General features: G+C 34.9%; 3 protein-coding genes across 4 annotated transcripts; all 3 read right to left on the bottom strand.

Annotated features, from left to right (window-relative positions):
* On the bottom strand, positions 351–22268 carry LOC18593339 (receptor like protein 30). Of its 2 annotated transcripts, none has more exons than XM_018124758.1 (2): positions 22111–22268; positions 351–2953 (listed from the first exon to the last, which is right to left on the bottom strand). In XM_018124758.1, exons 1-2 carry the CDS (start codon positions 22243–22245, stop codon positions 647–649), a joined length of 2442 nt encoding a protein of 813 aa, XP_017980247.1. In that variant the 5' UTR covers positions 22246–22268; the 3' UTR covers positions 351–646. The 2 variants fall into 2 exon arrangements, with proteins under 2 accessions (XP_017980247.1, XP_017980248.1); XM_018124759.1 differs by lacking the exon at positions 22111–22268 and adding an exon at positions 3146–4061 and having other exon boundaries at positions 351–2979.
* On the bottom strand, positions 15375–17112 carry LOC108662930 (receptor like protein 30-like). The gene is made up of 2 exons (XM_018124760.1): positions 16388–17112; positions 15375–15672 (listed from the first exon to the last, which is right to left on the bottom strand). The coding sequence occupies exons 1-2, from the start codon at positions 16982–16984 to the stop codon at positions 15661–15663; spliced, it is 609 nt and encodes a 202-aa protein (XP_017980249.1). The 5' UTR covers positions 16985–17112; the 3' UTR covers positions 15375–15660.
* Positions 24268–27908, bottom strand: LOC108662929 (receptor like protein 30-like). The gene has a single exon (XM_018124757.1). The coding sequence runs from the start codon at positions 27739–27741 to the stop codon at positions 24547–24549; it is 3195 nt and encodes a 1064-aa protein (XP_017980246.1). The 5' UTR covers positions 27742–27908; the 3' UTR covers positions 24268–24546.

Raw genomic sequence — 27916 nt, 5'->3', positions numbered from 1 at the left:
GTAACCAAGTGTTAGGTATTAAAACATTGACCATCGGATGCTGTCAAGTTCTTCTGCTTGCCTATCGTACAATGTGAAAGGGCAAAATTTGAGAGAAATTAAAAGCTTCCATTGCTCCAGTTTTAATCATAGGATTCAATGTTATCCTTCCTAATTGCTGCCTTCAAGCATTAAAAAAAAAATTATTAAGCACGGTGAATTCAATTAAAATTTCATGTCAACATCTGTAAAAGGGATAGAAAATCCAACATTAAATTCCAATAACATCAACACCAGGCTTACAATTTCATTAGTATGAAAGAAAATTTATTCTAGGATGAAAAAAACAAAGTCTGCAACAACTATCTTTACTTTTTTTGAAAAATAGAATTCATTATCAACCAGGAATCAGCACTGGTGAACAAAACAGAAGAGAACAAGCATTTGGATGGCTATGAGCAACAGCCAAGCAACATAACAGACCAAAAACAGGGCATCCCTGTAACAAACAACCTGAAAACATGATACAACCCCTGGAAGAGAAGACAGGGCGCAAGACAAAACAAAACACAGCCAAGAAACGAAAATCAAACTGAACATAAAACGAACAACAAAAAGGAACACAAGCCATTCTATCCACCAGCAACGATGAGGGCTTCTTACTAATTTACAAATTCCTTCGTCCTCTGAGATATCTCTTCAATTTGTAGCTTGCTTCTTCAACCATCCTCACAAGCCAGTTAGGTCTTCCAAGTGTTAACATGATATATGCTGCAGATATTCCCAACACTAATCCACTTCCAAAACCCATGAATGTCACTTTCCACTCAAATCCAGAGTCAGGATCTGCTTCCTCATGAAAAATGGGTGCCTCAATGTTGTCACAGCTCTTTGATAATGGAAACCCACAGAGTCCCAAGTTATTAGCATAGGAATCATTGCCAAAGGTATTGAATTGGTTTCCTAGAGGTATAGGTCCAACCAGCTGATTTTGTGAAAGGTTTAACACTTCAAGAGAAACCAAACTAGTCAATTGTGTCGGAATCTTCCCAACAAGCTTGTTTGAAGAGAGATCTAGTGACTCAAGTGCTGTCAAATTCCCCATTGATGTGGGGATACAACCATTGAGGTTATTATGAGAAAGGTTAAGCTGTTTGAGTGAGTCAAGCTCTCCAATAACCTCTGGAATCTCACCGTGAAACTCATTATTTGAGAGATCAATGATCATTAACTTGATGAAAATTTTCACCAATTCAATCTCTACTCCTTTTATTCTAATTCCAATAGAATAGCTATAGCCACCAGATCCATGCCCGCCAATGTATGACCCTATTACACTTTCATCTTCTGTGAGATTTGTCATGGCCTTGAAATTTTTTATATATTTAACAGGAAGGGGACCAGTAAAGTAATTATTTGAGAGGTCAAAAATTTGGATTTTGGAGAAAGAATGACTAGACCTAGCTCCATGAATGGAACCATGGAATTTGTTCGATCGCAACACAAGAACTTGTAGCTGTGCAAGACTTCCCAACCAATGAGGAAATGTATCATTGATCTTGTTGTTACCAAGATCTAGCACTTCCAAACCTCTACAATTAATGATGGATTGTGTTAAAGGCCCTTCTAATTGATTGCCATGTAAGTTGAGATAACTCAGATCACATTTCTTCATAAAAGTAGGAGGAATGATTCCACGAAACTTGTTCATCTCCAATTTCAACACTGAGAGGCTTTTGCTCAAATTTCCAAAACATTGTGGAATTATTCCACTCAAGTTGTTGTGAGACAAGTCAAGAACTCTAAGAGAACTCACATTGCATATTAGAGAAGAAATCTCTCCACTCAAACTATTATTTGAGATAAAAAAGAATCTTGTTGTTGAAGGTGGAATTGGAAGATTTCCTTGAATCAAATTGGAACTAAGGTCAAGAATATGAATTTTCTTCCATGGGAGTGGCTCAAAATCTGTAAAAGAGTTGTGAGATAGATTCAAAGTCCACAAAGATTCCTTCCCCATATCCAACATCCACTTGGGAACCTTGCCATAAATTTTATTGTTGAAAAGATGTAAATGTTGCAAACTTTTTGAGCCTTTTAAAAATTGGGGAAATTCTTTGACATTGCAAGAAGACAAGTGTAAAGATTGAAGATTGGGCAATGTATAATTAGCACTAGTACCATTTGAGCTTAAGGATAAACTGTTATATGAAAGATGAAGGTGTTGGAGATTTTGGAGTTTCGAGAACATGTCAAACTCTACAATACCACTTAGATTATTTGATGATAAGTCAAGAATAGTAAGGTTCACAAATTGGAATATTGAAGATGGAATAGGACCTGTGAGTTTGTTATTCTCTAAAAAGATCTCTTCTAGTGATTTGTATTGAAATTCCTTGACATCACCATTGAGTTGGTTATTCCTGACAGCTATGTACTTCAATGTGGAAGCTGTATACAACCATGAGGGAAGTGTTCCATTGAGTAAATTAAAAGACAAATCTAGAGAGATTAGATTAGGAAAGGCAGCTACCTCATCAGGAATGGAACCTTCTAGTTGATTATAAGAAATGTCTAATAATTCAAGTTGTCTTAGGTTTGTAAGTGAGGATGGAATTTGTCCACTAAAATAGTTGGACGTCAAATCTAAATAATTGAGTTGCGAGAGGTTTCCCAATGATATCGGAATTGATCCTGATAAGTCGGATAATTGAAGATTTAAATACTCCAAGGACACTAGATTCCCGATTGAGTTGGGCAATCCTCCTGAGAAAGATGAGCCTGATGCATCCAAATGCTCCAAAGATGATAAATTCATGATAGTCTTAGGCAACCCTCCAGGAAAAGAAGTCCCACATAAATCCAAATATTTCAAAGATTGTAAATTGCCGATCGAATCTATCGATTCTGTTGAGAAGGACATTCCTGATAGATCTAAAAGTTGAAGATTGATGCTCCGGTTCACCTTTGGAAAATAGAGAGCAAGGTTTTCGTTGTATCCTAAATAGAGCGACTTGAGGTTAGACAGGAGAAAAATGTTTCTTGGAAATTTTCCTCGCAAATCACAATCCTCAAGATTAAGGGCCCTTAGAGATGAGGATAGATTCGTCAAGACATTAGGATTAATAGAAGACATATTGATATCACCAAGAAAAAGTTGTCTCACCTCTGTTAGGTTCTCAACGAGTCCTTCCAGAGTATGCCTATCAAGTGGTTGATAACAATTCCAAGAGAGATCAAGTGAAACCAATTTTGACAAGTGGGAGATTTGGGATGGGACTTCTCCTGCAAAGGATGCGAAAGACAGGTTAAGATACACCAGACTTGCAAACCGACCAAACTTAGATGACATCTTGGAAGAGTTAAAATCGTTGGAGGCTAGGTTGAGTTTCTGCAAGTGTGGAAGATGGAAGAGACTACTATTGGAGGGGATGCTGCCATAGAGCTGACTGCAACTCAAGTCAAGGCCAATAACTTGACCTTTGATGTTATCACAAGTGACCCCATCCCATGAGCAGCAATCTGAACCCTCCTTCCATGAATTTGTCTTAGGATAAGATTCATCGCATTCCCCAGCTGAATATTCATCGATGGAAAAAGAGGTCTTGAATTGGATCAATGCAGCAGCTTCTTCAGGAGAGCACAACTGTGTAATTGAAGAAGAAGAAGAAGATGAAAGATTGGCTTGAAAAATCAGGAGGAACAAAAGAAGGTGGAGGAGTTGAAAGGCTTTGAGTAAGCACCACATGTTTCTTAACAAGAGAAATTGAATATTAATGGCATGACATGAATGGTGGGAAGGCAAAGATGAGTATTTATAAGCTGCCTAGTCAAGAGGTGCCAAATCCAAGTTCATAATTTTGTTTTCTCAGGTTTCTTGGAAGTTCATAATTGATGATGTGTCAAATCGAGGAAAATGTTACGGTGGTCACGTGGAGAGCTTTTATGTCGACCAACCTGGTCCAAAAGCAATACTCAATATGTTTTTGACATGGAACATGTACCAATTGCATAATCTCATATGTTTTGTATTATTCTTTCCTTTTCTCTTTTTGTGTTTTTCAACAAAAGCAATTATGTCAGCCTCAATCACCAAGAAATAACAAATTTGGTTCATTAAGAAGTATTACTTCTTTGATGTCTCTTAACTTAAGCTTCATCTGCTCCCTTGTTGATATGATATCTAAAAAATAAAGAATATTAACAATTTCAAATAAATTAATGGGAAACACCTCAATGGTACTCATTATTATTTTAGCCTTGTATTGTTTGTTACTTTGTTGTAAAATAGTTAATTTTCTCATATCATTCTCTGTGATATAGTGTACTAAGTAACCTATGGGAGTACTCAACCATCTAATCAGATTCAAGGGGAGTGAAGACACATGTTGTGGAACTATCTATATCTCAAGGTTTTGATTGTGTTTGAATTTCCACATTCATTGAACAACCGTCTCTTAATAGTTATGGGAATTGAGGCCAACAATAATAATCAACTTGAAATTTGTATTCAAGATTTTTGTTATATTCATTTTCTAAAGATATTGCAAATTAATTTAAAAAATTCTTATGATTACTTTAATAAAAGTATAAAAATCAGAACATTTTTCTAAATTTTCATATCAAATTAAAATAAAAATTAAGTTCGACTCCATTTTGTTAAATTTCTAATAAAAAATAATAAGAAAAAATAAGAATCCATAATCTAATACGCAATTAAAGAGGAATAGAGCAATTGTGTATCACTTTTTGCTATTCTCATGTGAAATACGTGACATGAAAAGTTCTATATGACCTCTATTTCTAAAATAAACATTTTGAAAAGGTTTTCTGTCTCCCTCTCTTTCATTCTTCTTTTCTTAATCAAAACATATATTAATTTTGACTTTATTCATTCATTCTTCATATTTGTAAGTTTTCTTTTAACTCAGAGAAGAAAAGAAAGAAGAAAAATAATAATAAATAGATAAATAATCTAAGAGTGCAGCAATGATAAAATTTCCTCCAACTGGGCCAATTTTGCATTTTGTTTATACCATGTACTTCTAGTTTCAATTGTGCTTTAATTTTTACTTCTTTGATGTCTCTTAACTTAAGCTTCTTCTGCTCCTATGTTGATATGATATCTAATTAAGACCAAATTATTCACAGATAAGTATTAGCAATTTCAAATAAACGAATGAGAAACACCTCAATTATTGTTTGTCTTCCATTTTCTGCTACTTAGCTTTAAATCAGTTTTCTTATACATCATTCTCTAAATTCTCTGTGATACAATGAATATTTTCTGCTGAACTATTAATGAAAGAGTAATTTGACACAATTTTTCAAACTCTATTCCAAATTGAATATTGCAATTAAATAACTAAATATTTGAAGAATTCTTTGCATATTAAATTGATCAAGTGATAATTGATGGATGCACTAAGAAACCTTTGGGAGTCAACCATCTAATCATGACCCAAGGAAAGTGAAGGCACATGTTGTGGCACCATCAACATCTCAAGGTTTTGACTGTGTTGGCATTTGCACATTCATAGGTCAACCATCTAATGTTATTTAATGCCACTTTTCTTTTACAATGGCAGACCATACAAACCCCACTTTACGCAACTTCACGCAATTTCAATACTTTTGAAATTGATTGGATGAATACTTTTGCTACTAATAAATTTCAAAGTCTTAAGTTTATTTAATGACTCGTTTTTCCCTTTAAAAGCAAATGAAAAAGTTTATGCCTCAAATGCGCACTCACTGAAACATTGCACAAGTATCCACGAAATGAGCACTTTGATGGGTACTTCAAATTTCGATTCAAAAGCATGGAAGATGAGCACTTTCTCGAAGAAATGAAAGTGGGTTGGCTGAGAATTAAGGATTTTCAAGTGACAAAGGCTTAGAATTACCTTCTGATTTAGATTAATGCTTAGACATGACATTTTTAATTTCTTAGTCTAGAATGTTAGAGAATAAATAGAAACATTGAGGGAAATTATAAAGTTGTGATGGAGAGGATCTCAATTCACTCTGGAAAGGAAGGTTAAGATACAGTTTGCGTGATGGTGAGACTAGCTCTGACTTAATATCTGTAGGAAAACCATTATTTCTTCAGGTATTAAAAACATTGACGATTGGATGCCCAAGTATTGACAGATAAATATCAAGGTCAGAAAAATAAACAAAACTAACAACGATACTTATTATTATTTTAGTCTTTTTACTGTCTGCTACTTAGCTGTAACTCAGTTTTCTCATATCATTCTCTAAATTCTCTGTGATACAATGTATGATTTTCCACGGACTCATTGCTAAAGTATTAATGGAGGGAATTTAAGGGGAAAAACAAGTAATTTACACTTTTCAAACTCAATTCCAAATTGAATATTGCAACTAAATAACTAAAAAGTTGAAGAATTCTTTGCATATTAAATTGATAAAGTGATAGTGGATGGATGCACTAAGAAAACTTTGGGAGTCAACCATCAAATCAGACTCAAGGGAAGTGGAGACACACGTTGTGGCACAACCTCAAGGTTTTGATTGTGTTTGTATTGGCACATTGTTTATAATAATATATGTTATAGGCATGCGAAACACCACTCCATTTCCATGATCATCATTTCCTTCAGACTCTGAAGATGGTGTTTCCACATTTCTTTGACAATGGCCCACCACACAGACCCACGTTTACGCTATATATATAAATCATTTCCAAAGTGGTGACGTTATGCAATATATATTATCTTAATTGGTACGGGAATTGAGCCCTACAATATAAACAACTTCAAATTTATATTCAAGATTTTAGACTATGGGATGGTATTTCCTTTTTTTTCTTTGGCTTTAAAATGAAACACTGATTTTTTTTTTTTGTAATTTATCTTATTCATGAATAAAGTTATAATGTGAGATTGAAACTAAATTGATTTGGATGATATCTTTGCTAATAATGTGATCAACTACAAATTAAGTTTGCAATCTTAAAACTTTCAAAACAAGAAGTTCTTATGAGGATGATATTTTAGAAAAAAAAAAAAAGTCTGGGTTGTCATGATCTTCTATATGTATATATCGAGTCTATTGTTCTGATTTATTAATTAGATTGTCTAGCTCGTCAAGCTTACTACTTTATCTTCAGCCAAGAATTGCAGTTGGAGAAAAGATGAGGTGAATAGGAAGATCTCTCAATGTTAAGTTTTCAAATCTTGGCAAAGAAAAAAAAATCAAATTAATCTAAAAGTAAAGAGAGGAATTGAATCCAATTGAACCGATCATTCCATTATAAATTCCACCAACGTTTATTTAATGAAACGTTTTTCTCGTAGAAAAAGAGTTTATGCTTTGAGTTGCAATTGACTCCACCAAGATGCTTGCACTCAATGAAACATCCAACAAATCTCCCCAAGAGAAAAGTTGAGAGTAAACAATACTTCAAAGAAAATCATGTTGTCCCATGATTTACGTGGTGTTGTGCATGCTTGACCTGAAACTAAGTGTTTGGTGTGATAATAATGGATATTGAAGTCTCGGTCGCAGAGGTGTGGCATAGTACTTGATAGATAAAGATGTCCACATGTCAACCACCTGACTTAGAAGTTTATTCTTAAGTAGTTTTTAATTATGCTGTAATAAAGGCCACATGTCGTGAGCCATTAAAAACAGCAGTTATTTGAATGATATATGCTATCTTTGATCCCTTATTTTTAGGTTAACTGTTTTCTCGTTCTTATTCTTTCAATGATGAAAATCACCACATGTATAAATACGCTTAATGCAGTGATGAAAATCATTTTCACTTCCTTGTTTTCAATTTATCTCTTTCCTGAAAATTTTCTCTTACGTTCCAGATAAGTGTTGTGATTTAATTAATAACATGACCGTTGCCTTGCTGGTATTATCCTCTGTTCATCCTTGTTTTTTGTTTCTCTAACAGAGGTTGATGCTTGCAGCCACAATTGAACTGTAATAATTGTGAGAAACCTTCCTCATAAACTCAATTCAAAAATATTATTTATTATAATTTAAACTATTTTTAGCTAATTTTTGACATGACTTGACAACAATGCCTTTTAAACAATTTCACATAAATTAAAATAGCTTCGGTTTTCTTTATCCCATCATTTAGACAAAAATTTTAAAGTTAAATCCTGATTTCTCGTTTCTACCAAATACTCTCTATCTCGCCATCTAGCTTTTTCTCGTGCTTCCAAAGAGAAGAGATAACATCAATGTATATGTTTTAGGGGTTTGGATTTATTCGTTTATCCAAAGTTAAGGGGTTGAAATTGATTAGACATATCTACAAATTAGAACATTGTTTGGCAACTTAAACTTGACTACAAGCAAGCAAATCAATTAGTTATTAAGTATTGCATTACTGGTTTTTAGACATTATGTCACTAGTTTTTAAGTATTGTGAGACAAATTTTTAAGCATTGCATGACTTAATCATTGCGTTTTTTTTATTTTTAGGCATTGTGTAACTAGGTTGTAGTCATTGCGTGACTGATTTTCAGGTAATGCCTAAAAATTAGTCACACAATGCCTTACTAACTAGTCACACAATGCCTATCAACCAGTCAGGTAATGTTATATCAATCAATCACGCAATACCTAAAAATTAGTCATGCAATACCTAAAAATTAGTCACGCAATGTTTAAAAACTAATCACGTAATGCCTAAAAACCGGTTACGTAATGCTTAAAAACCACTAAAACTATTGAATTCTATTTTACAAAATCAACAATTTCAAACAACGCACCATATTCTATTTAACAATATAATCAATGAATATACCTATTTGATGAAAAATGCTCAAAATGCTAAAAAGTTTTTCTTTATATATCAAAAACCACTCTAAAATACTCAAAATACTCAAAAGTTTTTCTTCGTGTCTCAAAAACTACTCCAAAATGCTCAAAATGCTTAAAAGTTTTTCTTTCTAACAAAGAACACTCTAGAGATGTATGGTCTGGTGAGGAAAGTTCAAAGGATATGAATCGGTTTGAGGTGCAGACCTAAACATATGGATCGGTTTCATTGAGAGTAATTTTATCCAAAATTAAATTTCTCTCGGCTAAAAGTAATTAAAATTATAGAGATGACTATTTTCCAAAATACCTTATTTATGATCGGTATTTTTGAAATGAACCCACTATAAAGTATATTCTATACAAAGTTTTTTGTTGCTTAAACAAATTAAAACCCCACCTTCTATATTCCCCAACAAATCAGAAGAACTAATTTAGTTGGAGAAGCTTTGGAGAAAGACCTCATGCCTTAATTGCACTTCATTCGTTGTTCTTTTAATTCATGTGCTATGTATTCATATTAATATGTTCGTATAGCTTACAGACGAAAGATATATAGGGGCAGTGGTTGCAACTAAAATTCCATGTCAAAATTTGTAAAAAGGGTAGAAAATTCAAGTTTAAATTCCACGAACACAATGACATGCTTGCAATTTCATTACCATGAAGGAAAATTTATTCTAGGAAGAAAAATACAAAGTCTGCAACAGCATCCTTACTAATTTAGAAATTCCTTCGTCCTTTGAGGTATCTCTTCAATTTGTAGCCTACTTCTTCAACCATCCTTACAAGCCATCTTGGTTTTCCAAGTGTGAAGATGATGCATGCTACAAATATTCCCAACACTAGTCCTCTTCCATAACCCATCAATGCCATTTTCCACCCAAATCACGATTTAGAATCTTCTTCCTCATGAAAAAAGGATGCCTCAGTGTTGTCACATCTCTTTGACAATGGAAACCCACACAATCCCAAGTTACCAGCATAAGAATCATTGCCAAAGGTATTGAATTGGTTTCCTTGAGGTATAGGTCCAACGAGCTGATTTTCTAAAAGGTTTAAGACTTCAAGATAACCCCAACTAGTTGACTGTGTAGGAATCTTCCCAACCACCTTGTTTGAAGAGAGGTCCAGCCATTTAAGACTAATCAAATTCCCCATGGATGTGGGGATACAACCACTAAGGTTATTATGAGAAAGGTTAAGCCCTTTGGGTGAGTTAAGCTCTCCAATAACCTTTGGAATCTCACCCTGAAACTCATTCTTTGAGGGGTCAATGCTAGTCAACGTGATGAAAATTTTCTCTAATTCAACCTCTTGTCCTTTTATTGCAATTTTAATAGAATAGCTATAAGATCCACAATATGCATCCAGCCCCATGTATGAACTTGCACTATCATTTTTTGTGAGATTTATCATAGCTTTCAAATTTTTATATATTTAACAGGAAGTGGACCATTAAAGTAATTATTTGAGAGGTTAAAAATTTGGATTTTGGAGAATGAATTACTGGACCTAGTGGAACCTTGGAATTTGTTTGATCGTAATACAAGAACTTGTAGCTGTGCAAGACTTCCCAACCAATGAGGAAATGTATCATTGATCTTATTGTTACCAAGATCTAGCACTTCCAAACCTTGGCAATTAATGATGGATCGTGTTAAAAGTCCTTCTAATAGATTGCCATGTAAGTTTAGATAATTCAGTTCACATCCCTTCACAAAAGTTAGAGGAATGGTTCCACAAAACTTGTTCCTCTCTAATTTCAACATTGAGAGGCTTTTGTTCAAATTTCGAAAGGATTGTGGAATTATTCCTCTCAAGTTGTTGTGAGACAAGTCAAGAACTATAAGAGAACTCACATTGCATATTAGAGAAGAGATCTCTCCACTCAAATTATTATTTGAGATAAAAAAGAATCTTGTTGTTGAAGGTGGAATTCGAAGATTTTTTTTCAAGATACCTCAAATTAATTTAGATTTTTTTATTGCTACTTTAATAAAAGTATCAAAATCAGAACATTTTTCTAAATTTTCATGTCAAATTAAATTAGAGAGTAACTTTCAACTCCATTTTGTTCAATTTCTAATGAAATATAGAGACTATAAGAATTTGGATAATCTCACATTATGTACATGTGCAGATTAAAGAGGATAAAGACAAATATATACAAATAGGATTCAATTTTGCCACTGTATTCCCTTTGAACCTATCACTTTTGCTGTTTACCCCACTATGCTTTCGGCATACCAAATCGTTTGGAAAACTTTATCCTGATTCAAGTTTTTGGTTAATTTCTGTGTTTTCGGGTTCTTCTTCTGGTGCTTTTCTCCTTCTTCTATTTGTTATTCCTTTTTTTCCTGACTGTTCTTGCTTGGTGTCCTTGTTGCTCTGGGATTCGATTTTCTGTTTGATGTCCCCTTTGTATTGGGGTTTGGAGTTTCTCCTTTTCTGATGAGACTCTTCCCTCCTTTACTAATTATATTATGCCATTCAAAAAATATATATCAGATCTTTCCATGTATCAACCTTTGAGCTGTACGTGCATGAAAAAGTCCATGTGGCCTATATTTCATATCCCCATTACAATTTTCTATGTGCAGATTGCACTTCTTGATTTGGTTCTCGGTATAATTCAATGTTTTACGGTTTTACTGTTGTAACTACAATTATCATTTGCCACATGAAATGCCACTTTTCAGACAATGATTGACCTTTGTTTTTCTATTGAATGGCAACAATGATTGCATGGTTTTCAAGTTTGTTATAGACAAGATCGAGAGTTTAACTTAGCTTTTTGAGTTGGATGGATTTAGAATTGATTACCTCATGTCTAACTTAGCTATAAGCCTTCTGTGTAAGTTACAATCCTCTAATTATAGTAGGTAATTTAATTGTCAATTGGTCTGAAAGCAATTGAAATTATAAATGTTCAAAGTTTGGAATATTATTTCATTAAAGTTTATAATCTGACATCTAACACCTGCAGACTATATGTATATATAAAGACTCAATTTTGCCACTTTATGCTTTTGAATCCATCATATTTGCTTTTTAACATACCAAATCATTTGGAAAACTTTATGCTGATTCACATACCAATCCCTCAATGTATCAACCTTATGCTGTACATGCATGAAAAAGTCTTTGTGGCCTATATATATATATATATATTGCATGAACCCCACTTCACGCAGGTGCATTCAACACAAATTAGTTTACCAAGTCTCTTAAACTTTTTCCGGTTGGAAAGTTTTGTTGCCATTACAATTTTCTATGTGCTGATCCCACTTCTCGTATGTTAATTACTTGTTATATACAGTAATTTTTTCTTTTAAAGAAATAAAAGAAAAAGTGAGGTCAATAGTTCCTTAAGGCAAACGATGTTTGGACCCTATAGTCTTTCACTAAGGATTTGAATAAGCAAATTAGTAACAATTAATTGACGAAGACGCCTGTGCAGTGCATACATGTGAAATTTTCTCTAGTTTAACACTTTGAATCAAACAGTCAATTTGTTTTATTAATTAATTAATTTATTATATAAAGAAGACCTTTTGGTATACGAAAAGTAGAAAATGTTCTAGGCAAGGAATGTCCTATGGGTTTCGGCGTAAGGTTAAAACTCCTCAAAGGAAACTTGCTAATCTTTTTTCTGCTTTCAATTTGTCGATAAATATTCAATTTCTTGCTAATGTTTTGGATCATAAACATGAAACTAATTTTGCTTTAGTTAGAATTTTTTTAGCAGAACATCTCCTATTCTTTTTCCTTTCTTTGAGAAAGAAATAGTCAAAATACTTCTTTTATAATCTCTAAAAAAACTTAAGAAATCTCTCCATTACTTTGGTAATGTCCATCTTCACATCGGATTTTATTCTTTCAAGGCAAGACCAAAAAGAAGAGTTCTAATTTCATATTTCATGGCTTTGTGTCAATTATGGAGTAGAGATAGTCAATTAAGCAACGACTGACGAAAACTATATCTTTTATAAATATAATGTTTTTTTATAATTTCATATTATAAAATTTTCCCATTGCAAGGAGCTAAACAATTGACGAATAAATAGTATAATGTTTTTTTATTTTCTGTTGTCATATACAACTAGCAGAAGGATTAATTATGAATAGAAATTGAAAAGAACAAGACTTTTATTATGAACAACTGAAATTATAGGAAAGTTTTGGCTCCATTGGTAATGGCCAGTCAAAGATGTAAGTGTGAAGGCATGGTAACTAGATTTGGTAACTACGCATACTGTTGTTCTCAACATGGTCCAAGGCATGTCCAAGGTTAAGCCAAGTTGGCAACTGGATAGTTTAAGCACCTGAAGTTTAGAAAGCAAAGCTCAGTTCTTCAATATACATATATATAAGCAAAATCTTTGATTCAGCAAAGTAAAGCAAAATTTGTTTGTGATGAAGGAATTGCCAGCCCAGATGCCTTTAGCTAGTAACACTGATTTCTTTTTGCTTGCTTGACTTGATTAAGAAGGTAGCGGAGTGGCAGGTATTAAAACATTGACTATTGGATGCTGTTAAGTCCTTCTGCTTGCCTGCTGTACTCTGTGAAAGGGCAAAATTTGAGATAAATTAAAAGCTTCCATTGCTCCAGTTTTAATTATAGGATTCAATGTTATCCTCCCTCAGTGCTGCCTCCAAACGTAAAAAAAAAAAAGAAGTTATTTAAGCATGGTGAATTCAACTAAAATTTCATGTCAACATCTGTAAAAGGGATAGAAAATTCATCTTTAAATTCCATATAGCATCCATAACAGGCTTACAATTTCATTAGTATGAAAGAAAATTTATTCTAGAAATAAGCATTGGTGAATAAAACAGAAGAGAACAAGCATTTGGATGGCTATAAGCAACAGCCAAGCAACATACCAGATCAAAAACAAGGCATCCCCTGTAACAAACAACTTGAAAACATGATACAACCCCTGGAAGAAAAGTCAGGGCGCAAGACAAAACAAAACACAGTCAAGAAACGAAAATCATATTGAACATAAAAGGAACACAAGCCATTCTATCCACCAGTGACAGATGAGGGCTTCTTACTAATTTACAAATTCCTTCGTCCTCTGAGGTATCTCTTCAATTTGTAGCCTACTTCTTCAACCATCCTCACAAGCCATTTGGGTCTTCCAAGTGTGAACATGATATATGCTGCAGATATTCCCAACACTAGTCCACTTCCATAACCCATGAATGTCGCTTTCCACACAAATCCAGATTCAGAATCTGCTTCCACATGAAAAATGGGTGCCTCAGTGCTGTCATGAAAAAAGGGTGCCTCAGTGTTGTCACAGCTCCTTGATAATAGAAACCCACACAGTCCCAAGTTACCAGCGTAGGAATCCCTGCCAAAGGTATCGAATTGTTTTCCCTGAGGTATAGGTCCAACGAGCTGATTTTGTGAAAGGTTTAACACTTCAAGAAAACCCAAACTATTCAACTGTGTAGGAATCTTCCCAACAAGCTTATTCGAAGAGAGATCCAGTGACTCAAGTGCTGTCAAATTCCCCATTGATGTGGGGATACAACCACTAAGGTTATTATGAGAAAGGTTTAGCCCTTTGAGTGAGTCAAGCTCTCCAATAACCTTTGGAATCTCACCTTGAAACTCATTGTTTGAGAGGTCAATGCTCGTCAACGCGATGAATATTTTCTCCAATTGAATCTCTACTCCTTTCATTGCAATTTCAATAGAATAGCTATAGAAGTCAGCAGCAGCAGAACGAGCATACACTCCCATGTATGACCTTGCACTTTTATCTTTTGAGAGATTTATCATAGCCTTGAAATTTTTTATATATTTAACGGGAAGTAGACCAGTAAAATAATTATTCGACAGATCAAAAATTTGAATTTTGGAAAAAGAATGATTGGACCACGGGTCCTGAAAGGAACCATGCAATTGATTCGAATGCAGCACAAGAACTTGTAGGTGTGTAAGACTTTCCAACCAATGAGGAAATGTATCATTGATCTTGTTGTTACCAAGATCTAACACTTCCAAACCTCTACAATTAATGATGGCTTGTGGGAAAGGCCCTTCTAATTGATTACCATTTAAGTTGAGATAATTCAATTTACATCCCTTTGTAAAAGCCGGAGGAATGAATCCACGGAATTTGTTCATTTGTAGATTCAACACTAAAAGGCTTTGGCTTAAGTTTCCAAAACATTGTGGAATAATTCCACTCAAGTTGTTGTGAGACAAGCCAAGAAATTCAAGGGAATTTGCATTGCATAGCAGAGAAGGGATCTCTCCACTCAAACTATTATTTGAGATATAAAAGATCACTGTTGTTGATGGTGGAATCGAAAGATCTCCTCGAATGAAATTTGAGCTAAGGTCAAGAAATTTAATTCCCTTCCATGGAATTTGCTCAAAATCTGTCAAAGAGTTGTGAGATAGATTCAAATACTGCAAAGAGTCCTTCCCCACATCCCACATCCAGTTAGGAATATTGCCATAAATTTTATTGTTGGAAAGGTCTAAATGTTCCAAACTTTTTGAACCTTTCAAAAACTGGGGAAATTCATAGACATTGCAAGAAGACGAGAACAAATACTGAAGATTTGGAGATCCATAATCAGCACTAGTACCATTAGAGTTTAAGGATAGACTGCTATATGAAAGATCAAGGTATTGGAGATTTTGGAGTTTTGAGAACATGTTAATCTGTACAAACCCACTTAGATGTGAAAAGTCAACTCTAGTAAGATTCACAAGTTGGGATATTGAAGATGGAATAGGACCTTTGAGTTTATTATTCCCAAAAGAGATCTCTTCTAGTGATTTGCACTGGAATTCCTTGATATCACCACTGAGCTTGTTATCGTTGAGATATATGTGCTTCAATGTGGAAACTGTATACAACCATGAGGGAAGTGTTCCATTGAGTAAATTAGAACATAAGTCTAGAGAGATTAGATTAGGAAAGACATTCACCTCATCAGGAATGGAACCCTCTAGTTGGTTATAAAAAAGGGATAAGAATTCAAGTTGTCTTAGGTTTGTAAGTGAGGATGGAATTTGTCCACTAAAATAGTTCCATGACAAATCTAAATGATTGAGTTGTGAGAGGTTTCCCAATGATATCGGAATTGATCCTGACAAGTTGGATGATTGAAGATTTAAATACGCCAAGGACACTAGATTCCCGATTGAGTTGGGCAATCCTCTTGAGAAAGATGAGTCTGATGCATCCAAATGCTCCAAAGATGATAAATTCGTGATAGACTCAGGCAACCCTCCAGGAAAAGAAGTCCCAAATAAATCCAAATATTTCAAAGATTGTAAATTGCCTATTGAATCTGTCGATTCTATAGAGAAGAACATGCTTGATAGATCTAAAAGTTCAAGATTGCTGGTCCAGTTCAACTTTGGAAAATAGAGAGCGAGGTTTTTGTTGTATCCTAAATAGAGGGACTTGAGGTTAGGCAGGTGAAAAATGTTTTTTGGGAATTTTCCTCGCAAATCACAACCCTCAAGATTAAGGGCCCTTAAAGATGAGGATAGATTCGTCAAGGCATTAGGATTAATAGAAGACATATTGATATGACCAAGAGAAAGTTGTCTCACCTCTGTTAGGTTCTCAACGAGTCCTTCCAGAGTATGCCTGTCAAGTGGTTGATAATAATTCTGAGAGAGATCAAGTGAAACCAATTTCGACAAGTGGGAGACTTGGGATGGGACTTGACCTGCAAAGTTTGAATCAGAGAGATTGAGATACATTAGGCTTGCAAACCCACCAAACTTAGATGACATCTTGGAAAAGTAAAAATTGTTGTGGGCTAGGTTGAGTTTCTGTAGGTGTGGAAGATGGAAGAGACTACTATTGGAAGGGATTCTGCCATATAGCTGACTGCAACTCAAGTCCAGGCCAATCACTTGACCTTTCATGCTATCACAAGTGACCCCATCCCATGAGCAGCAATCTGAACCCTCCTTCCATGAATTTGTCTTGGGATAAGAGTTAATGCCAGCATAATGATCAGAATTCCAAGATGAATCTTGACTGATGGAAAAAGAGGTCTTGAATTGGATCAATGCAGCAGCTTCTTCAGGAGAGCATAATGGTGTTATTGAAGAAGAACAAGATGAAAGATACGCTTGAAAATTCAAGAGGAAGAAAAGAAGGTAGAGGAGTTGAAAGGATCTGATGAGTAAGCAGCACATCTTAATTTCTTAAGAAGAGAAATGGAATATAATAATGGTATGATATGATTGATATGAGTGGTGGTGAGAAGGCATAGATGAGTATTTATAAACTGCCCACTCAAACCAATGTCAAACGAATGGCAGCATTGGTGCCAAGTGGTAAACAATACACAGTTTATAACTTACTGGTTTCGTTCATATACAGATTCATTCTGAGATATAATTTTTTATTTATTTTTCACTCTGTATATACATATAAAGAATGTACAAATATAATTTTGTATTCATATATAAACTTGTGGTTGAAGTTGGCATTATATAAGGTGCCATGTTAACTGCTAAAATCAATATAAAACGAAAGAAAAGAGTATTAGTGTCATAGGAAACTGAGGAAATTATGGATCCAATAATTTTTAAGTCAATTCACAAAAAGACCGGTGAATTTTATAACGAAGCTACCTCAAAGCAAATAGGGTGTTAGGGACATGGGATCCACCAATTTCACATCAGATGTCCACCAATTATGTCTTTTCGTCAAGAAAAAAAAAATGTCCACGAAGACTAAGAAGGCTTGTGAATGTTAATTTTTTAGGTCTCAAGCGAAAAAGAAAAATCAAGTTAAATTGAAAGCATAAGAAGGTGGTGCCCAATAAATGGCAAATATAAGCAATTGATTTAATAATTCCATTAGATACTAATATGGACTACACTAGACTAAAATATTGCAGCATTGACCTTGTAGAAAAAATGAGATAAGCAGGAAAACCTTAACGCTGGAACTAGCTTCTTTAAACCGTCAATTGAGCTATCTTAAAGAAAATAGGGCGTAGGGACATGAGATCCACCCATTGCAGAACCACCAACTTCACGTCAGTGCATTCAAGACAAATTCGTTTACCAAGTCTCTCTGACTTTTTCCTGTGAAAAGTAGTCTGCTGCTTCAAAGTTCGAAGTAAACAACAATTGGAGAGTTTCAATTAGAGAGAAGATAAGATGACTAACAAGGCTTATCGATGTTAACTTTTTGGGTCTTGGTCAAAAAGAAAAAAAAAATCAAGCTAATTTGAATGCAAAAGGAGGTGGTACCGACCAAAAGAAAAAAAAAAGGCATTTGATTCAATCATTCCATTATATATTTTTTTACATTAATGATAATGTGGAGTACACCATACTTTAAATTAATCTTGCCGTGTTAAGAAAAGAGGTGATAAATTTCAAGTTAATTCAGAGGAAGAACAGAAACAAAGACCATAAATGTAGTATTTATTTATGTTGTATCTCAAATTTAGTTTGGCCCCAAATTTGGGTTGATGAAAAGTCATGGTCTACACCAATTGTCGTTATGAGAGTGCCATTACCCTTTGCTTCATAACATTTTTCTAAATTTTCATATCAAATTAAAATAAAGATTAAGTTCAATTCCATCTTGTTAAATTTCTAATAAAGTATAATGAGAGAAGATAAGAATCCATAATCTAACATACAGATTAAAGAGGAATAGAGCAATGACGTATCACTCTTTACCATTCTCGCGTGAAATACGTGCATGAAAAAATCTATATGACTTCTACTTCTAAAGTAAACATTTTGAAAAGGTTTTCCGTCTTTCTCTCTTTTATTTTTTTTTTCTTAACTAAAACGCGTATTAATTTTGATTTTATTTATTCATTCTTTATGTTCGTAAGTTTCTTTTTAACTTAAAGGGGAAAAGAAAGAAATAAAGAAATCAATAATTCAAAAGCGCAGCGATGATAAAATTTCCTTTATCAGAGCCATTTTGCATCATGTTTATACCACTGCAGAACCCCAACTTCACGTCAATGCATTCAAGACAAATTAGTTTACCAAGTCCCTCTAACTTTTTCCTGTTAAAAGTAGTCTGCTACTTCAAAGTTTCAGAGTAAACAACACTTCAAAGACATTGCATTCCTTATTCAAACTGTCCATGGTGTCTTGTCTCCTATACAAAGTCTCTGCGTGATGAATGAGGTTGATGCTGTCATTTGTAAATAATATGCAGTAAAAGTCGAAATTTTCATATCAAGACTTTTCTTCTGATTCATTAATTAGATTATCTAGCTCATTAAGATCAGTGATTTGTCTTTTCACAGAGAGTTTCTATTAGAGAAAATATGAGATGATCAAAGAGACCAAGACCACATGTCAAAAGGAAAAATTAAACTAATCTTAAAGAAAAAGGTGAGGTGGTTATTTCCGTAAAAGGACAATATGGACGTGTGATCCAATCATTCCATTATAAACTTGGTCTTATTAATGCTAATATGGTCTACACCAGGCTGAAATTTAATCTTCTACCGTGTTGGAATTGCCCCCACAACGTGCACTCACTGAAACATTGCAGAATTCTCCCCAACAAGGGCAATTTACAGTATTGACTGGGCTATACTAGAAAACATGAGAGAAGCAAGAAGACTGAATGCTGGAACTAATTTCTTGAAATCTTATGAAGATATACATTATTAGATTTAGGATCACAAACATGAAGCTAATTTGTATTAGTTAGAATTTTCTTTAATAAAGCATCTCTATTCCTTTTTTTTTTTTTTGAGAGAGAATTAGTTAAAATACTTCTTCAAAAATCTATGGAAAAGCTTTAGGAATCTCCCTTTTACTTTGGTAATGTCCATCTCGATGTTGAATTTAATTCTTTCAAGGCAAGAACAAAAAGAAGAGTCCTAATTTCATATTGATGTTTCTTTGTCAATTTTGGAACAGAGATTGTCAATTAGACTCGACTGACCAAAGCCATATCTTCTCACCCATTTTTCTTTTTCATTTTAATGTTGGAGGTTGGGATTATTGCAAGGAGCAAATTAATGTTGGTCGCGTCTTCAAGAGGAAAAGAAACTGTCTATAACACAGGGAAGGCAAAAAATGCTTCCTACAAATTTTAACTTTTTGTTGTCAAATATATATTTTTTTTGTTGTCATATATATAATATTTTATTATGGTAAATTCAATTTGAGATGTTTATTTATTTTATTTTGTGATTTTGTAGTAATAATCATTTGTTTGATCATGTGAATAGTAATTTTTATCCATAGCAGTTTTGTAATTCATTGATAACGCATGAAAGTGAATTATTGAAGTATGAATATAAGAGTTAAATTTTAATTTTAATTGATAATTCCCTTTCATAATAGAGTGAGAAAAGAAATAAATAATCACTTTCGGAGATCTGTCTTCATGTTCACATCTAATTTCATTTGTTTATTATTCATGTTATTTCTTATTGTCTAAAGTTTGATTCTCGGTAGACCATGGTTTCAAATTTCAAGTTATTTTAACAATTGGTAGACCAATTTGGTCCAAAAGCAAATACTCATTATGGTGTACCAATTATAGGAATGATGGTTGGCAAGGATGTCCAGTACTTAATATTTAGACCATTTCTTGATGAAAAGCAAAAGACTTTCCAAGTCTTCTAATGAATGCCACGTGGGCAACCTATCTCTACAGCAAGCAAATTAGCGCGTGCTTGCTCAGCTTCAAAAGCCATTACGTGGTGTTGTGCATGCTTGCGATAATATGTATTAACATATCCCTTGTACAAACTTTATGATGATGAATGGATGAATAACATGACCGTTGTCTTTTGTTTCACTAACAGAGGCTGATGCTTGCAGCCACAACTCAACTTTAATAGTCGCTATTAGTGGTGATGCTGGTAGCCATGAATAAGAAGATGAAGAAGAAATGGCTTTGCAATGCCACAGCCTGCAATACCTTTGCTACATTTTCATACTATTTATTATGGACACAGAAGTTTGTGATGGGGAGGATCTCAATTCATTCTGATAAGGAAGGTGAAGATAAAATTGGCATGATGGTGAGGGCAAAAAGAAAATCTAAATGCGGAAAATTAAGTTCCTAATCCTGCTACAAAATGTTTAAACAAAATATGGAAAAAGGAGAAAGAGAAAAAGAAGGGAGTTTCAGGTTTTACTGGGATGAAGAGAATTCCCATGGAAGGGTGGTCTCTTCATTACTCCAAGAGGGGTCTTTGGGAGAAGTCTGGCTGGTGAAGGAAAGATTTTGCTCGCTGCAAGTGGGAAGTGAGAGAAGCAGAAATGACAAAACTTGCCCCCATAGATTTTAGAATTACAATTCTCTCCTTAGACTAAAGTTCTTAGAGGTAACCGTCTCTACCCTGAACTGAGAAAAGAAAAGACTTGAATTTGGCATTGCAAAAGCTCCGATCCAACCGAATACTATCAGAAGGCTAAATTATGAATAAAATTTGAAAAGAACAGGTCTCTTATTATGAACAACTGAAATTATAGGAAAGTTTTGGCTCCATTGGTAATGGCCAGTTAGTGTTCTTCTCAACATGGTCCAAGGTTAAGCCAAGTTGGCAACTGGATAGTTTAAGCACACGGAGTTACTAAGCAAAGCTTAGTAAAATCTTTGATTCAGCAAAGTAAAGCAAAATTTGCTTGTGATGAAGGAATTGCCAGCCCAGATGACTTTAGCAAGTGACACCGATTTCTTCTTTTTCCTTGCTTAACTTGATTAAGAAGGTAACCAAGTGTTAATTCTCTAAAGAGATCTCTTCTAGTGATTTGTATTGAAATTCCTTGACATCACCATTGAGTTGATTATGCATGAGAGCTATGTACTTCAATGTGGAAGCTGTAAACAACCATGATGGAATCGTTCCGTTGATCAAATTAAAAGATAAGTTTAAAGAAATTAGATTAGGAAAGGCAGCTACTTCATCAGGAATGGAACCTTCTAGTTGATTATTAGAAATGTCCAAAAATTCAAGTTGCCTAAGCTTTGTAAGTGAAGATGGAATTTGTCCACTAAAATAGTTCCATGACAAATCTAAATAATTGAGTTGTGAGAGGTTTCCCAATGATATCAAAATTGATCCTGATAAATTGGGTGATGAAAGACTTAAATACTCCAAGGACACTAGATTCCCGATTGAGTTGGGCAGTCCTCCTGAGAAAGATGAGTCTGATGCATCCAAATGCTCCAAAGATGATAAATTCGTGATAGACTCAGGCAACCCTCCAAGAAAAGAAGTCCATGATAAATCCAAATATTTCAAAGATTGTAAATTGCCGATCGTCGAATCTATCGATTTTGTTGAGAAGGACATTCCTGATAGATCTAAATAGAGAGCAAGGTTTTCGTTGTATCCTAAATAGAGGGACTTGAGGTTAGGCAGGTGAAAAATGTTTTTTGGGAATTTTCCTCGCAAATCACAGTACTTGAGATTAAGAGTCCTTAAAGATGAGGGTAGATTCATCAAGGCATATCGATACTGTCAAGAAAAAGGTGTCTCACCTCTGTTAGGTTCTGAACAAGTCCTTCCACAGTATGTCTGTCATGTGGTTAATAATAATTCCCAGAGAGATCAAGTGAAACCAATTTCTACAAGTGGGAGACTTGGGATGGGACTTGTCCTTCAAAGTTTGAATAAGAGAGATTGAGATACATTAGACTTGCAAACCCACCAAACTTAGATGACATCTTGGCAGAGTTAAAGTAGTTGAAGGCTAGGTTGGGTTTCTGTAGGTGTGGAAGATGGAAGAGACTGTTATTGAAAGGGATGCTGCCATTTAGCTGACTGCAACTCAAGTCAAGGCCAATAACTTGACCTTTGATGTTATCACAAGTGACCCCATCCCATGAGCAGCAATCTGAACCCTCCTTCCATGAATTTGTCATAGGAAAAGATTCACCGCATTCCCAATATGAATATTCACTGATTGAAAAAGAGATCTTGAATTGGATCAATGCAGCAGCTTCTTCAGGAGAGCACAACTGTGTAATTGAAGAAGAAGAAGATGAAAGATTAGCTTTAAGAAGCATAGATAACTTAGGCCAAGCGTTCCTCAACAACAATATGCAATGCTCAATCACCCCATAGCCAGCATTAACCACTCCCTCAACAGCAAACACTCTTTTACAACCAAAGACCAATACACTGCAAACCATTGCCACCAAAATTCCCCTTTTCACCAAAATCAGATTCTGATTATTTCCCACATCTTCATTGTCTTCACTTAACAATCCCAGACGTGCCTGACTTCCAAAAATTCCAGTTTTTCGCAATCCAAAGGCTTTGAAAACCTCGGGATTGGAAAAGCTGGAGATAATAGGAGCTGGGTAGTGATTAGTTTTGGATAAAAACTTTTATGGGTACTTCAAATTTCGATTAAAAAGCATGAAAGGCGAGGACCTTCTTGAAGAACAGAAAGTGGGTTGGCTGAGAATTGAGGATTCAAGCGCCATTCTCATCAACAAGAATAATTCAATAATCTACAAAAGAAAAAAGGAAAGAAAAAAGATTGAAACTTGCTTAAACAAAATATGAAAGAGGAGAAAGAGAAAAAGAAGGGAGTTTCAGGTTTTATTGGGATGAAGAGAATTCCCATGGAAGGGTGGTCTCTTCGGTCTCTTCATTACTCCAAGCCGGGGGGTTTTTGGGAGAAGTCTGGTTGGTGAAGGAAAGATTTGCTTGCTGCAAGTGGGAAGTAAGAGGAGCAGAAATGACAAAATCTGCCCCCATAGACTTTAGAATTACAGTTCTCTCCTTAAACTAAAGTAGGTAGAAAATATGACCTGAATTGGGCATTAGAACAACTCCAGTCCAACTGAATACTAGCACAAGGTTGAATTATGAATTGAAATTGAAAAGAACAAGACTTTTATTATGAACAACTGAAATTATAGGAAAGTTTTGGCTCCATTGGTAATGACCAGTCAAAGTTGTAAGTGTGAAGGCATGGTAACTAGATTTTGTAACTACGTATACTGTTGTTCTCAACATGGTCCAAGGCATGTTCAAGGTTAAGCCAAGTTGGCAACTGGATAGTTTAAGCACCTGAAGCTTAAAAAGCAAAGCTCAGTTCTTCAATATACATATATACATATATATATACATATATGTAAAGCTCAGTTATATATATATACATATATATACAAGCAAAATCTTTGATTCAGCAAAGTAAAGAAAAATTTGTTTGTGATGAACGAATTGCCAGCCCAGATGCCTTTAGCTAGTAACACAGATTTCTTTTTGCTTGCTTGACTTGATTGAGAAGGTAGCCGAGTGTCAATGTTATCCTCCCTGAGTGCTGCCTTCAAACGTTAAAAAAAAAAAAAAAAGTTATTTAAGCATGGTGAATTCAACTAAAATTTCATGTCAACATTTGTAAAAGGGATAGAAAATTCATCTTTAAATTCCATATAGCATCCATAACAGTCTTACAATTTCATTAGTATGAAAGAAAATTTATTCTAGGAAGAAAAAAAAAACAAAGTCTGCTTCAATAGAATTCATTATCAACCAGGAATAATCATTGGTGAATAAAACAAAAGAGAACAAGCATTTGGATGGCTATAAGCAACAGCCAAGCAACATACCAGATCAAAAACAGGGCATCCCCTGTAACAAACAACTTGAAAACATGATACAACCCCTGGAAGAAAAGTCAGGGCGCAAGACAAAACAAAACACAGTCAAGAAACGAAAATCATATTGAACATAAAAGGAACACAAGCCATTCTATCCACCAGTGACAGATGAGGGCTTCTTACTAATTTACAAATTCCTTCGTCCTCTGAGGTATCTCTTCAATTTGTAGCCTACTTCTTCAACCATCCTCACAAGCCATTTGGGTCTTCCAAGTGTGAACATGATATATGCTGCAGATATTCCCAACACTAGTCCACTTCCATAACCCATGAATGTCGCTTTCCACACAAATCCAGATTCAGAATCTGCTTCCACATGAAAAATGAGTGCCTCAGTGCTGTCATGAAAAAAGGGTGCCTCAGTGTTGTCACAGCTCCTTGATAATAGAAACCCACACAGTCCCAAGTTACCAGCGTAGGAATCCCTGCCAAAGGTATCGAATTGTTTTCCCTGAGGTATAGGTCCAACGAGCTGATTTTGTGAAAGGTTTAACACTTCAAGAAAATCCAAACTATTCAACTGTGTAGGAATCTTCCCAACAAGCTTATTCGAAGAGAGATCCAGTGACTCAAGTGCTGTCAAATTCCCCATTGATGTGGGGATACAACCACTAAGGTTATTATGAGAAAGGTTTAGCCCTTTGAGTGAGTCAAGCTCTCCAATAACCTTTGGAATCTCACCTTGAAACTCATTGTTTGAGAGGTCAATGCTCGTCAACGCGATGAATATTTTCTCCAATTCAATCTCTACTCCTTTTATTGCAATTTCAATAGAATAGCTATAGAAGTTAGCCAAAGCAGAAGGAACATACTCTCCCATGTACGACCTTGCACTTTTATCTTTTGAGAGATTTATCATAGCCTTGAAATTTTTTATATATTTAACGGGAAGTGGACCAGTAAAATAATTATTCGACAGATCAAAAATTTGAATTTTAGAGAAAGAATGATTGGACCACGGATCTTGAAAGGAACCATGCAATTGATTCGAATGCAGCACAAGAACTTGTAGTTGTGTAAGACTTTCCAACCAATGAGGAAATGTATCATTGATCTTGTTGTTACCAAGATTTAGCACTTCCAAACCTCCACAATTAATGATGTCTTGTGGTAAAGGCCCTTCTAATTGATTGCCATTTAAGTTGAGATAATTCAAGTGACATCCCTTTGTAAAAACCGAAGGAATGAGTCCACAGAAGTTGTTCCTTTGTAGATTCAACACTGAAAGGCTTCGGCTTAAGTTTCCAAAACATTGTGGAATAATTCCACTCAAGTTGTTGCGAGACAAGTCAAGAAATTCAAAGGAATTTGCATTGCATAGCAGAGAAGGGAGCTCACCGCTCAAATTATTATTTGAGATAAGAAAGACAGATGTTGTTGAAGGTGGAATCGGAAGATCTCCATGAATGAAATTGGAGCTAAGGTCAAGAATTTCAATTCCCTTCCATGGAATTTGTTCAAAATCCGTCAAATTGTTGTGAGTTAAGTTCAAGAATGTCAAAGAGTCCTTCCCCACATCCCACATCCACTTAGGAATCTTGCCATAAATTTTATTGTTGGAAAGGTCTAAATGTTGCAAACTTTTTGAACCTTTTAAAAATTGGGGAAATTCATTGACATTGCAAGAAGACAAGTACAAATACTGAAGATTAGGAAACACATAATCAGCACTAGTACCATTAGAGTTTAAGGATAGACTGCTATATGAAAGATCAAGGTACTGGAGATTTTGGAGTTTTGAGAACATGTTAATCTGTACAAACCCACTTAGATGTGAAAAGTCAACTGTAGTAAGATTCACAAGTTGGAATATTGAAGATGGAATAGGACCTTTGAGTTTATTATTCCCAAAACGGATCTGTTCTAGTGATTTGCACTGGAATTCCTTGATATCACCACTGAGCTTGTTATCGTTGAGATATATGTGCTTCAATGTGGAAACTGTATACAACCATGAGGGAAGTGTTCCATTGAGTAAATTAGAAGATAAGTCTAGAGAGATTAGATTAGGAAAGGCATTCACCTCATCAGGAATGGAACCCTCTAGTTGGTTATAAAAAAGGGAAAAGAATTCAAGTTGTCTTAGGTTTGTAAGTGAGGATGGAATTTGTTCACTAAAATAGTTCCATGACAAATCTAAATGATTGAGTTGTCTTAGGTTTGTAAGTGAGGATGGAATTTGTCCACTAAAATAGTTCCATGACAAATCTAAATGATTGAGTTGTGAGAGGTTTCCCAATGATATCGGAATTGATCCTGACAAGTTGGATGATTGAAGATTTAAATACTCCAAGGACACTAGATTCCCGATTGAGTTGGGCAATGCTCCTGAGAAAGATGAGTCTGATGCATCCAAATGCTCCAAAGATGATAAATTCGTGATAGTCTTAGGCCACCCTCCAGGAAAAGAAGTCCATGATAAATCCAAATATTTCAAAGATTGTAAATTGCCTATTGAATCTATCGATTCTGTAGAGAAGAACATGCTTGATAGATCTAAAAGTTGAAGATTGCTGGTCTGGTTCAACTTTGGAAAATAGAGAGCGAGGTTTTCGTTGCGCCTTAAATAGAGGGACTTGAGGTTAGGCAGGTGAAAAATGTTTTTTGGGAATTTTCCTCGCAAATCACAAGCCTCAAGATTAAGGGCCCTTAGAGATGAGGATAGATTCGTCAAGACATTAGGATTAATAGAAGACATATTGATATCACCAAGAAAAAGTTGTCTCACCTCTGTTAGGTTCTCAACGAGTCCTTCCAGAGTATGCCTATCAAGTGGTTGATAACAATTCCAAGAGAGATCAAGTGAAACCAATTTTGACAAGTGGGAGATTTGGGATGGGACTTCTCCTGCAAAGGATGCGAAAGACAGGTTAAGATACACCAGACTTGCAAACCGACCAAACTTAGATGACATCTTGGAAGAGTTAAAATCGTTGGAGGCTAGGTTGAGTTTCTGCAAGTGTGGAAGATGGAAGAGACTACTATTGGAGGGGATGCTGCCATAGAGCTGACTGCAACTCAAGTCAAGGCCAATCACTTGACCGTTGACGTTATCACAAGTGATCCCATCCCATGAGCAGCAATTTGAACCCTCCTTCCATGAATTTGTCTTGGGATAAGATTTAATGCCAGCATAATGATCACAATTCCAAGATGCATATTCACTGATGGAAAAAGAGGTCTTGAATTGGATCAATGCAGCAGCTTCTTCAGGAGAGCACAACTGTGTAATTGAAGAAGAAGAAGATGAAAGATTGGCTTGAAAAGTCAGGAGGAACAAAAGAAGGTGGAGGAGTTGAAAGGCTTTGAGTAAGCACCACATGTTTCTTAACAAGAGAAATTGAATATTAATGGCATGATATGAATGGTGGGAAGGCAAAGATGAGTATTTATAAGCTGCCTAGTCAAGAGGTACCAAATCCAAGTTCATAATTTTGTTTTCTCAGGTTTCTTGGAAGTTCATAATTGATGACGTGTCAAATTGAGGGAAATGTTAC

This window comes from Theobroma cacao, chromosome 7 (assembly GCF_000208745.1).
Source record: "Theobroma cacao cultivar B97-61/B2 chromosome 7, Criollo_cocoa_genome_V2, whole genome shotgun sequence".
NCBI lineage: Eukaryota > Viridiplantae > Streptophyta > Magnoliopsida > Malvales > Malvaceae > Theobroma > Theobroma cacao.
Note: the sequence above shows the minus strand (reverse complement) of the source record. Positions and strands in the feature narration are given on the sequence as shown.